Source organism: Oryzias melastigma, linkage group LG20, assembly GCF_002922805.2.
Source record: "Oryzias melastigma strain HK-1 linkage group LG20, ASM292280v2, whole genome shotgun sequence".
Classification (NCBI taxonomy): Eukaryota; Metazoa; Chordata; class Actinopteri; order Beloniformes; family Adrianichthyidae; genus Oryzias; species Oryzias melastigma.
Window position 1 is genome coordinate 14,555,261 of NC_050531.1, and position 12,411 is coordinate 14,567,671.

Below are 12,411 nucleotides of genomic sequence, written 5' to 3' on the forward strand. Positions count from 1 at the left end.
AAGCAAGGTTAATGCTTTACAGCAGTGGTCCCGGGCCGTGGTAAAATCCTCTACTGGTAAAACCTCTACTCAGGTGCGACTTATATGTCGTTTTTTAAAATAAATAGCAACCGGTAAAGGGCACTAAATTTGTGTATCTTTATTATAAGAAGAATCACTGCTCAGTCTTAGACTATGTCTGAATTCCTACCCTACTCACCTTTTGTAGTGCTGTCTGAATCTACAATTCCAAAATTGAGTGCACTAGAAATTTCACGAAAGTCTGCGGAAAAACTAGCGTGCATCAATTCTTACTACATTAGCGCAATTTTTGTAGAAAAATAAAACGTGTTTAAATGTAATTTTTTAATAAACCATCCACATTTTCATCATCAGAACACAGTGAAGTAACAAATAGACGTTAATAAATGTTCGTATTGATTCGATTTTTACTTTGTGAAATCTGTGACGTCATATACGGTGTTTAGAAAAATGAAAGAAAAGTAGAAAGCATGGTGTCCAAATTGCTTTTAAAATCCAGGGCACTAGTTAGTCCCTCACTATACAGTTTTTTTGTAGTTAGAGTTTAGGGTGGGAATTCAGACAGACAGTAGCCTTGAGCTACGTACACACTGAGCATTTGACATGCGTTCTTGAATATGCGTTTAGTCCATGGTGTTCACACTGGACGAGCAGGGAGGGGCCTCTTCTTTTTCTACTGTTTACTAGCACGTCCACTTGGTGCAAAATGTCTAAATCTTTCACAAATCTTGCTCCAGACTTTTTTCTTTCACAACTCTTTTCCAATATATGAAATTAGTGAATAAACATAAACATACTCAATGTTTCAAATGGTTAGCACTCCTGTGAAGTCGTAACCAAATCCCTGACTGGTCAAAATCCAACCAGTTGAATTTGTGACGTGTTAGACGACGGCGATGCGTTTAGAGCTTGAAAACGGTTGTAAAAACTTGAGCAGCTACACACGAATGTTTTTAACGTGGAAGTCAAAAACGCACGTTTCTATACACTTTTAATTGGAAATGGTCTCTTGAACGCGTGCTGCCATTGCACCGGGTTTGGTGGAATTGCTCCAGAGCAACAAAGAGAATGAATGGGGATCTGAAGTGATTTTAAGAGTTTTGTTGACTTGTTAGCATGTCCTTTAGGTATGGTTAAACATAAACATAATTTTATTAAACATACCATTCAGGACTGGTATGTGGAAAACCAGGGTTCGGTTTCTCGAGGTCACAATGGTCCAGTGTGGGTACTTGGGTAAGACCAGGGGTCTCAAACTGTCATCCTGTGGGCCATTATTTGCCCCCAAGTTGATATTTTGCAGCCCCCGCCTTAATATTAAAGTTCAACGTCTACTAAGCAATATCTTCTGCATCTCCACGCTTCTTTGGTGATAGCTTTGTATTTGCTTTGCGATATTTCAGCTTGCTTCATGTTTAAAACTTTACATTTGCTATTGTTGTTGGATCTAGTCATCCGAAATGTCCTTAGCAACAGTTGCTAGCGTCATTAGCTCCTGTCGTTGCACATGACATGCATAAGATATTGCTTAGTAGTACATAGTCATGAACAAATGTTCAATAAACTTGATCAGTAGATATAGCCAACGGACCAAAGACAGAGTGTGGACTCAAACACATATTTTTGGCACAGATGGAACCCATACGGCCCAGCTTCAGCAACACTCTGCCTTCAGTGGCCCCAAGGTAAATAGAACTTGAGATCCCTGGGTAAGACCCTCCACACTACTATTCAACTACTGGTATAGACATGGGGTGACCCTCCTGAGTCTGGGCTTCCCTGTCCCGGTTGTGTCAGGAAGGGTAGTGGCATAAAATTCTGCCAAACCAAATGTGCAGATCACTGAAAGCTGATTCGCTGTGGAGGCTCCCTAAGGGATATCCACAAAGTTTAACCCTTTAACACCTGAGGCGGTATCAGTGACGCTCAAACACAAATTATTTTACCATTCTGTAACTTTTTTTAAAAAGTTAGATTAAATCAAAAAACAAACTTAGTGTTAAAGTGTTAACAACAACAGCATGTTGCGCTAATATACTAGATTTATCCTGTTTCGTGAGGATTGATAAGCATCAATGTGTTACTATAGTGACACAATCCATTATTATGATTTGCCTTTCAAGATGAAATGTCCATTCTTGTTCCCGTATTTTGTTAAATACATTTCTTCCTAAATGCAGCTTGTTTTTAATATGCATATTTTTGCTCCTATGACTTGAAGTTCAAAAAATTCACCCACTACATTTCAAAAACTCCCCTTGAAGACTTCTTGATTCAAAATAGCACTAAGTGGGTGAACTGATTCCTTCCAGCAGCCATATGCCAATCTGGTTACAGTAAAAATCTGTAGGGAGTGAAACACACACTGAGAGGCCTCCTGTTTCACTTCTGCTCTGCTGACCGCGGTCACATGACAAAGGGGATTCCAGCACAGATCTGCCACACGTTCAACCAAAGGGAAACCGGGCGAGGCAGCTCGTGTGCGATGATCTTCATGACAGTCATACATGCTGGATCTGACCTTTGCTCTGATGCTGACTCTATTAAGTCACGAGAATCATGAGACGTTCGCTCCTGTGACAGAACATGCAAGTGAAGGAAGACACAACAAACACAGGGATGAGTCCACACAGCCCGCCTTCCCTCAGGTTCTGCACCATCCAGAAGTCATTTGTGAGGCTCAAGCCTTGATATGCCCGCAGCATTCCAACACTAAAAGAAACAAATCCTCTGCAGTATTACATAACACTATAGCTTATTAGCACCAGCAGTCAAAAGTATTTCAACATTTCTCCCTCTGCACCTACTATAGCAGCTGATTTTTCTATGTATGTTTCATTTCTTGCATCATTGTGATGTAATAGTAAGCAGCTGTACACAATATTTAATTAGCTATGAGATGAAGGAACTAACTTTGATCACAAGTGTTCCATCTTGTCGGCACTTCAAGGACTTGTGGAGGTCTTTGAAGAAAGCTTTTTTAAAACTGGAACGGCCTCGTGCCTCGTTTTGAAGTGAGCAGCGGTTGTTCTGTTCACGAACGTGCGTGAAGTATGACAGCTAGAGGAAGTGCGGTTCTAGTAGGCTACGCGTTGTTTTATCTGTAAAGCAGAGGTTGCGCTAAGAGCTAACACTTCACTCACTGCGGACCTTCGCCCTCAACGACAACAATAACCGAGAGGGAAAAAAGGGAGCTGTCAATGAAATATTTAGTGTCACCACCCAGCCCCTCTATCTTCTTCCTCTACCGCTACAAACAGCAGCAGTTTCAAGGGCTGCAGCGAACCCAGCCGCCTTCCCCACTCACCTCTGGAAGATATTCCACAGAAAGCTCTGGTCCGGAGGAGCGTTAATGTGCGGGGGAGCTCGGTATGGACTGTGGTACGCCATTTTTTGTTTGTTTTTTTCCAATGAAACGTTCAGTCAAAGGTTGTGCGGGGCTGCTTTCTGGCTGCTGCTCCTCCGCTGCTGTAGTTTCCCTTTTCTGCGGCTTCAATCACACTCCACCAATCGACGTTGACTGGCTGGATCCTCGCGCACAGAGGCGTGGCCAACCATTCACGAGGACCCTGGGGAAAGTGACGTCACAGCTCTCAAATTGGTATAAACCAATGTAAAAGTTGTGAATCGATAATTCCATTGCACAGGAAGAAATGTGACGCACCCAACAAAGAATTTAAAGTCATGAAACTATTGTCTGATTTATGATTATTAGGATTAATAATTTATTATGATATAACATGGAAAAAGAGGAGTAAAACAGAAATTTTCAGAAATGCTTAAATTAAAAAAAAATTGAACCCTAATGTGCAGAAAATCACAACTTCATGTCCTTGTTTTGGTACTATTTTTTTAATATATATAATTATTTTGTGGTTATATGAATAATGATAAATGTGTTAAAACGCATGCATAAAATACAGTAGACAAATATTGGGGAGGAATTCTACCTTGTTTAAAAAAAAGGAAAATCAATATTTCATACCATGTTAATTGATAAATAGTATTCAGTTTAGCACAAGAATATGCAGAACCAAACACCTCTCAGAAATCCAATACATTTTCTTCCCCTCTGCTCCCAATAACTTCATTGTTCTACTTCAGTTCCTGTCATGTACACATACAGCCGTATGCAAACGTTTGGGCACCCCTGATCATTTTCACGGTTTTCATTGGTTGTTCGGATCAGCATAATATATCATATAGCAGACAAACAGAGTGATATTTGAGAAGTTTATTGGATTTATGGAAAGTGTGTGATAATTAAATAAACGAAAATAGGAAGGTGCATACTTTTGGGCACCCTTGTTGTTTCATTCATTCTAATAATTGGAACACATAATTTGTTTGGTAAGTTCATTGACCCTTGGCCTACAAACACAAGTGAAGCCAATTATAATAAAGTGTATTTAAGGTGAACATTTGCAAATTGGGGCTGCACGGTGGCGCAGTGGTTAGCGCTCTTGCCTCACAGCGAGAAGGCCCCGGTTCGACTCCCGGCTAGGACCTTTCTGTGTGGAGTTTGCATGTTCTCCCCGTGCATGCGTGGGGTTTCACCGGGGACTCCGGCTTCCTCCCACCATCCAAAAACATGCTTCATAGGTTAATTGGTGACTCTAAATTGTCCCTAGGTGTGACTGTGGGCGTGAATGGATGTGTGATTGAGGCCCTGCGACAGACTGGCGACCTGTCCAGGGTGTACCCCGCCTTCGCCCATCAGTAGCCGGGATAGGCTCCGGCGCCCCTGCGACCCCGAAAGGGACAAAGCGGTCAGGAAAATGTATGGATGGATGGATTTGCAAGTTGTTCTTCTCATTGCATCTTCTTTTTAGAGTGGTAACATAAGTGCCTCAAAACCATTATCAAATGACCTGAAAATAAAGATTGTTCAACATCATGGTTTGGGGCAGGGGTCTGGAACCTGCGGCTCCAGAGCCACATGTGGCTCTTTAGTCTCTCCATGGTGGCTCCTTGGCCAAACATAAAATAAATCTTGGAGACTGCTGACCCCGCCATGTCAACTGTCTTAGTCAGCAGCTCCCTGCTAAGGGCTGCCTAATCGAAACTACCTACAGAAAACAAATAAAACAAACCCCAAAAACTAAGACTATCAAGGTCCAACCCCATACTAAAATAACAAAACCCAGCAGTGGAAGACTGGGTGCCCAAACTTATGCACCTGTCTACTTTTGTTTAAGTGTTATTGCAAACTTTCTGTTAATCCAATAAACTTCCTTTCACTTCTCAAATATCACTCTGTCTGCTAAATGATATATTAAAGTGAAATTGCTGATCCGAACAATTAATGATTTATGAAGGAAAACCTAAAAATGATCAGGAGTGACCAAACTTTTGCATCTGACTGTATACACTCTGTCTTGTTGCTGCTGGCCCTCTTTTCTCCTCAGATAAAATTTCCATCTCTGGATGTTTCACCAGTTATCCCTGCAGATCACAGTGCCATCTGCAAACATCATAGTCCACATTGAAGGATTTGGAAATGAAGCACATAATTATGAACCATTTAAAACTCTAATACTGTTATGACACTTTCATTAAAATCTTTACTTTAGTCCCATTAACTTTTTTTTCATTGTTAAAGTACAATTTTTAAAGCAAATTATTTTGATGTGAATCCACTTTTAAATACAAACACATGTACTGATTTTATGGGGGGGGAAACAGGAAAACACTAAATAATACAAGTAATCCTCACAGATTAATTAATCCTAACTGGTGTAGAAAGACTATGTTCAGTTTATTTTTTTATGCAAGTCTGTTCTCAAACATCAGAAGTCCTGAAAAAGATAATAGTTCTCAGTTTTCGGATTGTCTTGAAGGCATCACAAATGTTTACGTTTAAACCAGAATCCCGATGCTATGATTGGTCCGTTCCAAGTCAACGCGGGAAATATTTTCGAACCAACTTTGAAAGAGATTGTTTTCTTTTCTTGGTCAAAGTTTGTAAACTTTGAGGCTTTCCTCCATTATTACTAAACCTGCAAAGATAAAACAAAATGTTTTATTACCCGAACGTCCTGCAGAGACACACTGGATGCTTTTCTACTATTTGGTAGGTTCCAAATGTCATTTTGTTGGGATTTGTAGACGCTAATCTAAAAAACTAAGCGTGGTATGTGTTCCACTGTATGTTTCATTGATTTTCTAAAGTAGCAGAGGATCATATTTGCATTTTTTGAATATATTTTTTCAGGTTAGCTGCTACCAGAGGTATTCAAGTCCATCGCAAAGAGCTTGTGAAAGTCAATGTGAAGAGAACTTGGTAAGAATTCTTGAATTTTGTGATATTGTCAGAAAAATAATGGTGTATTGTGCAAAACTACACCTAATATTTCTTATTGTAAAATAATATGTTAACAAACATGGGTTTAATTGTATTTTGAAAGGAAAATATTGGCTGGTTTTATCATTTTCTCAGAATTACTAAAACAATAAATCACAGAATTGAACCCACTGTTACTTTAACATAGAAACGAGTTAAAAAAATGCATATTTATGGACTATTATAATTAATATGCATTATAAAATTTACAAATATAAAAATAAGAATAAATACAATTGGTAGGATGACCAGCATCATTTTTCAGTACTCAGAGCAAGTTTGGTTAACAAATAAAAGAAAATTTTACATACATTCTGGAGTAAATACACTTAAAAATACATATTACTTTTGTCTACTTTTTTCGTCATTTATTTTGATTTGTTAAAAATTTTTTACAGCACGGCCATTTTGGACTACATAACCGCACAGGTTCCTCCACCTCAGCCCAACCAGCCGAGGCCTCGCTTTTCTCTCTACCTGTCGTCCCAGCTGCAGTATGGAGTGGTTGTGGTCTACTACAAGCAATGCAGCTTCCTGCTGGGTAAGAGAAATAAAGCAAAGAAACTTTTATAAAATAAAATAAAATCAGAGTTTAAGACAGCTAACCTCCCCAAACATGAAAGCATTTGTCAGTCACAGATCATTCAAATTGTTCTATTTAAAAAACGCATGAGAGATAAATGAGAGTGGTCTATAATGTTCAACATACAGAAGATGCACTTCAACTGTGAAAGACAGAATGTAAAACAAATACAGGAAATCATGCAGAATTCATAAAAAAATTATACATTTTTATTTGTATAATAAAAAAATAAATATTTAGTTCTACAAACAAGCAGGAATTCTGTTCCCCTTTAAGAAGCTCTTCTATCGTATCTTCTACTGGTTACCGGTATTAATGACTCCTGTTTGAACTATTTATATGTATAAAAGACACCTGTTGACACCATCACACAGTCCGACCTTTACACCAAGACCAAAGAGCTGTCGAAGAACACCAGGTACAAGATTGTTGACCTGCAGGATGAGCTATTGATCATCTGAAAGATCCAGAGGGGCACTGGGAAAATGTCATGTAGTCAGATGTCAACAAAATGGAACTCGTTGGTATAAACAGCACTCGTGTTTGGAGGAATGCTGAACCGCATCCCAAAAACTGGGGTGGTCTAACTAGTTTTGGACCTCGAGCCAATAGAGAATCATTTTAGGGAGTTGAAAGTTGCTTAGCAACAACTCCCAAACATCACAGCTCATGAGAAGATCTACATGGAAGAATGGACCAAAAATATCAACGCAAATCTGGTGAAGACCGACAGGAAACATTTATCCTTGACAATCGGGGTTACATTACAAAGTATTTAGGTGATTTTTTGTTAAATAATTATTTTCTGCACCATATACTTATAAATTCTTTCAAAATCATATAATTTGATTTCCTGGATTATTTTTACATCCTGTCTCACACATCAGAAGTGTATCTTTGAGGAACCAAACAAACCTTTTTAAGTTGGTTTTAAAGAAAAGAGACTTTATTCCTCTTTACATTTTCTCCTCTTCAAGCCCTCTAACAACTTTCTAATGGATAAAACATAATATTATATGAAAATTTTGTGCTTAAAAACCCTTTTTGTCAGAAACTGTTGCAACCATAACATGTAGCAGCAGCCAGGCAGGGCCGAGAGGTGTAAAATGTCATGAATCGATGGCAGGATGATACGAAAGAAACATGAAACCAAATCAAAGCAGCATCATCTTTTCCTGTTGCTCTTTTTTCCACGGTTAACCCACATGACTCTAGGAATGCATGTTGTCTTCTTTCGGTTTCAGAAATGTTAAAAATGAAGCCCTACTTTCAGATGAGGTCTTGTTTTCCAGCTGAAATGGTGTAATTTAGGAGCCAGCATGGAACTGATGAAAGGCCAGTAATCAAACACGGTTCTGCTGTCGTGTCTAGAGTCATCCAGGTTCAAATTACACACCAGCCCTGCGAGTGCATCCAACAGATTTGTAATCATCTGATTTGATGAAAACAACACGAGAGAGTGGAGGATGATGAACAAGCAGTCCATTTTCATTTCCTGTCATTGATCAGTAGGAATAGAAAATATGCTGCATTTCTGATACGTCTACTATTAATAAAATTGTAGCTTCCTTTATTTATTCTGCATTTATGACAGGGATATAGGTCAGTGAATGTGTTATATTTCTGCAAAGACTGCTGTTTTTCTGACCATCTTGTATGAAAATGTACTTTTTTTTTTACCTTTCAGAGGAAATTCAACAAACCATCCAGCGCCTGCTGCGCTGCAAAAAACACATACGCATCGACATGGATGAACCTGAAAGGTGTCGACACAATAACACAGACGGAGAGACTGATAATGCAAGAAAAGGCTTTATGTAAACTGTAAAGTAGGAGCTACACTGTTGGATTTTTTGTGAATATTTATGAGCCTGAATGTTTGATGGAATAAAGATGAGGCAGTGGAAAGCAGAGGATGGTTTATCGAGTGTGCGACAGACAAATGAAGCTCATCTGAATGGCTTTATGAATGTTTGATGAGCTGTTATTGAACAGAAGCGAAGTATATGTCCACTGTATCATTACGCCATTTTCTCCAGATATACATGATTTAATTTAATGATGAGTGAGTATCTTAGCGCATTACAGGTGATGCAAAACTTAGACGAAAGCCATCCTAAAGCTGCATAATTGTGGGCTTTTCATGGAGGAATAACACAGGTGGATGTATTTTTGCAGGATGTTGATGGATGTTCCTGACAGTCTGTACGTGATGATGGAGACGGACGGCGCCCTGGACCCCTTCTTTGGTGTCCTGGAATCTCACCAGCTCCCCAGTCCAAAGGAAATACACCAGGTACAACTGTGAATATGACTACATGAGTATAAAATTGAGAACATTTTTAAAAACAAAGGCTTTCTGATCAAAAAAATCTCTTTGAAGACTGATGAAAATCGTGTTTTTGGTGTTTCTAATATGTTCTTATGGCATTCTTTGGATGCTGGTATATAAAGAAAATTAAGCTTAAAATTGCATTTGTGAGCATTTCTTTATTTGTGGTGAATCAAGAGCGCCATTTCCTAACCATTTTTGTTGCACCAGAAGATTGAAGATGTGAGGGGCTGTAAACATGGATGATGGGAAGTGAGGGCAGGCTTACTCTGGGCCAACAGTCTCGCACACAGCTCAGAGGCAAACTTCTAATAAATTACTGCCACTCTGCAGGAACTATGTCCTAGATAACGACAGGTTGTTACATTTGGGATAAAAAGGGGATAATCATAATTAAAGGACCACTGGGAACACTTTTTACAAAAGATCAACAGACGAGTGGAGTGGGACTCTTTCTAGAGTCTTAAATTACAGTTCTTAGAGCTAAGTCTCCTCAGCTGCCACCTCACTGGATTTATGATGACAGGTGGATGAGATGATTCTTTGTTCCCTGTTTGAAAGAACCTAGTAAAATTCATGTTTGCTCTCTTCAACCCAAATCATTCTGTTTTTTCTTAATCTGAATGTGCTGGAACCATCGACTGTATATGAGAGCTGGACTGAGTAATTCCTCCCCCTTGAGGTTCCAAACAGGAAGTATCTGCCGAGACTATCTAGTGCCCTGGATTTTAAAAGCAATTTGTTCCCCTTGATCACTACTTTTCTTTAATTTTTCCTTAATGGCTGATATGACGTCACTGATTTCAAAAATCAAATCAATATGAACATTTCACGATGTCCATTTGTGACTCCACTGTGTTCTGATGATGAAAATGTAGATGGTTTATTTAAAAACATACATTTAAAAGTTTTTTTTTTTTTTTTCACAAAAATTGTTAGACCGCAATTCATTGTGGTTTATATTTGCTGATGTAGTGAGCATTGATGGACTAGTTTTTCACAAAGGCTTCTGGTAAATTTCTCTCAATTGCACTCAATTTTGGAATGATAGATTTGGACAGCACTACAAAGTGGCAAACATACAATATAGTGCATTACATAGTGCGTAGTGACGGAATTTGGACAAAGCTTTAGTCATTAAATCAATCCGAATAACATTTTTTTCTGTACTTCCTGTTTAATCTTAATTCTTCTTCATGATATTTCTTTATAAACTGAGCGATCAGTTTACAACATTCAAAACGTTTGACAGATTCTACTGAGCCCTCTTTCAAGTGGTAGGGGTGTGGACTTCAACAAGCTCACTCCTGATTGGCTACAGTGGTTGCCATAGAAATGTTGACTGCTCACTGACAATTTCTGGTTCAAACATGGCAACGTTTGTATTGCGAAAAAATGGGGACTGAGTTGACTTAATTTGGAGCCAGAAGTTATCTATTTTCTATGGGTGATGTCACACTCACTCAGTCCAGTTTTCATATACCGTCAATGATTGGAACCTACCTGTGTGTGTCTCTTTCTACATAACCATTGTACTGTTTTTCTTTTCTAGGCTGATTTTGTGATCCCAGACAGAAGTGTGCAGGACTCTTTGAGGCGTAGCCGTAACACGCCACCCAGTAATGGTGAGATTTCTGCTATAATGTAGCAACCGAAAAAGCCTCTGTTGGAGATTAAAAGTCACAAAAGATCCTAGTAAATGTTCTAAGAGCTGTTTGTGAGAAACAGACTTAACTTATTCTTGCGTAGTTTGTTTATTGTTTTATTGAATTTCAGGTTTATGAACTCAGCATCAGACGCATTAAATCTTGAGTATATAATTATAAAATCCATTTATTGCATTGGCATTTGGAACGCCGTTCATCAAAACCTGCCAAACTCGGGGACAATAACATTCGGATAGTTCTGGCTGCTTCCTGCTGTTGTTAAATCCTGCTCATCCTTGTGGAGCCTCAAGCTCAATTTGTTCTGCTGTGTTAACCCAGGCTTCAGCTCACCTCCAGCTGCCATCACCCTGATGGAGAAGGAGCAGTTTGTCATCAACACTGCTGAGGTAAACTCCCTGTCAGAGTCCAGGTTCTGCAGAACAAAAATCCCCAGTCATCATTTCCAGGCGGGCCGGATGTCCGGGTGAATCACTGCGCCGAATGGAGCACAGCACACCGACTTAACGTCTTTGTCACACGTTTGAAGCTGCCTGAGGAGGAAGCATTTAGACCTGCACTGCTCTGTGTTTGTGGTGAAGATCAGGGAGTTTACAGTGAATATTTTAAATCATTTCTTGTTCCGGGCTGCACGGCAGCGTAATGATTAGCACTCTCGCCTCTCAGCTAGAAGACTCTAGTTCAAATTCCAGCTGGGTCCTTTCTGTGTGCATGTTCTCCACATCCATGCGTGGGTTTCTTTCCATGCATTCCGGTTTCCTCCCACTCTCTAAAAACATGTTTCATAGGTGAATTGATGATTTTTAATTGTCCCTAGAGTAAATGTGAGTTTGTGTGTGGTTGTGTGACCCTGCCTTTGCTCCCTATAGGCTCCAGTTTTTTGTAGTTTTCCATCACCTGCGGTGCATCTTTATGCTCTTCTAAGATTTCCAGATGTGCACAGTTTGACTATAAAGTCATTTTTCAATTATTTCCATCTGCAAGAAACGACAATTAAAGTAGCAGCTTTTAATTTTAGCATCTGTGAAGATAGAACACTCAGAAATGAAGCTAATAAAAGGGAATTTCTCCTCACTTTTCAAGTCCCTGTTGAGTTTAGTGGCTAATAACCCTCACCCTCAAATCCAGAGCTCAAGATCTTGTAAGGATCAATAAAAAAAACTGTTGGATGAATGAATAAAGCTCGTTCTCCCGTAAATGTAGGTCTATGAGAGCAGAATGAGAATGAATCACTGCAGGATTGTATCCGACCAGGAAATTAGAACAATCTCTAAATAGCTGTTCTCAAACTTGCATTTGAGAACAGGACAGAGCAGATATTCCATACCAACAACTTTTGAGGAAAAACTGCATAAATCTGTTGCATTTACCAGTATTTGAAGATGAAATGAGTTAAAAAAAATGTTCAAAACTTAAGCGAAAAAGATTGACTTTGGGATAATTATCTTTAGTTTCACATTAATCTGAT

At 39.1% G+C, this 12,411-nt stretch overlaps 2 protein-coding genes across 2 annotated transcripts in view; one reads left to right on the forward strand and one right to left on the reverse strand.

Moving 5' to 3' along the window:
- Positions 1-3,568, reverse strand: part of pdcd6 (programmed cell death 6) — a 17,978-nt gene extending 14,410 nt beyond the window's left edge. The window contains exon 1 of the mRNA XM_024280367.2: positions 3,329-3,568. Within this exon, the coding sequence (XP_024136135.1) occupies positions 3,329-3,411 (83 nt within the window). The 5' untranslated portion in view covers positions 3,412-3,568. The remainder of the gene's footprint in view (positions 1-3,328) is intronic.
- A 2,355-nt stretch (positions 3,569-5,923) lies between these two features.
- Positions 5,924-12,411, forward strand: part of rec8b (REC8 meiotic recombination protein b) — a 12,026-nt gene continuing 5,538 nt past the window's right edge. The window contains exons 1-7 of the mRNA XM_024280534.1: positions 5,924-6,094; positions 6,236-6,304; positions 6,763-6,905; positions 8,635-8,710; positions 9,126-9,243; positions 10,832-10,904; positions 11,265-11,332. Coding sequence (XP_024136302.1) covers positions 6,039-6,094; positions 6,236-6,304; positions 6,763-6,905; positions 8,635-8,710; positions 9,126-9,243; positions 10,832-10,904; positions 11,265-11,332 — 603 coding nt within the window. The 5' untranslated portion in view covers positions 5,924-6,038. The remainder of the gene's footprint in view (positions 6,095-6,235; positions 6,305-6,762; positions 6,906-8,634; positions 8,711-9,125; positions 9,244-10,831; positions 10,905-11,264; positions 11,333-12,411) is intronic.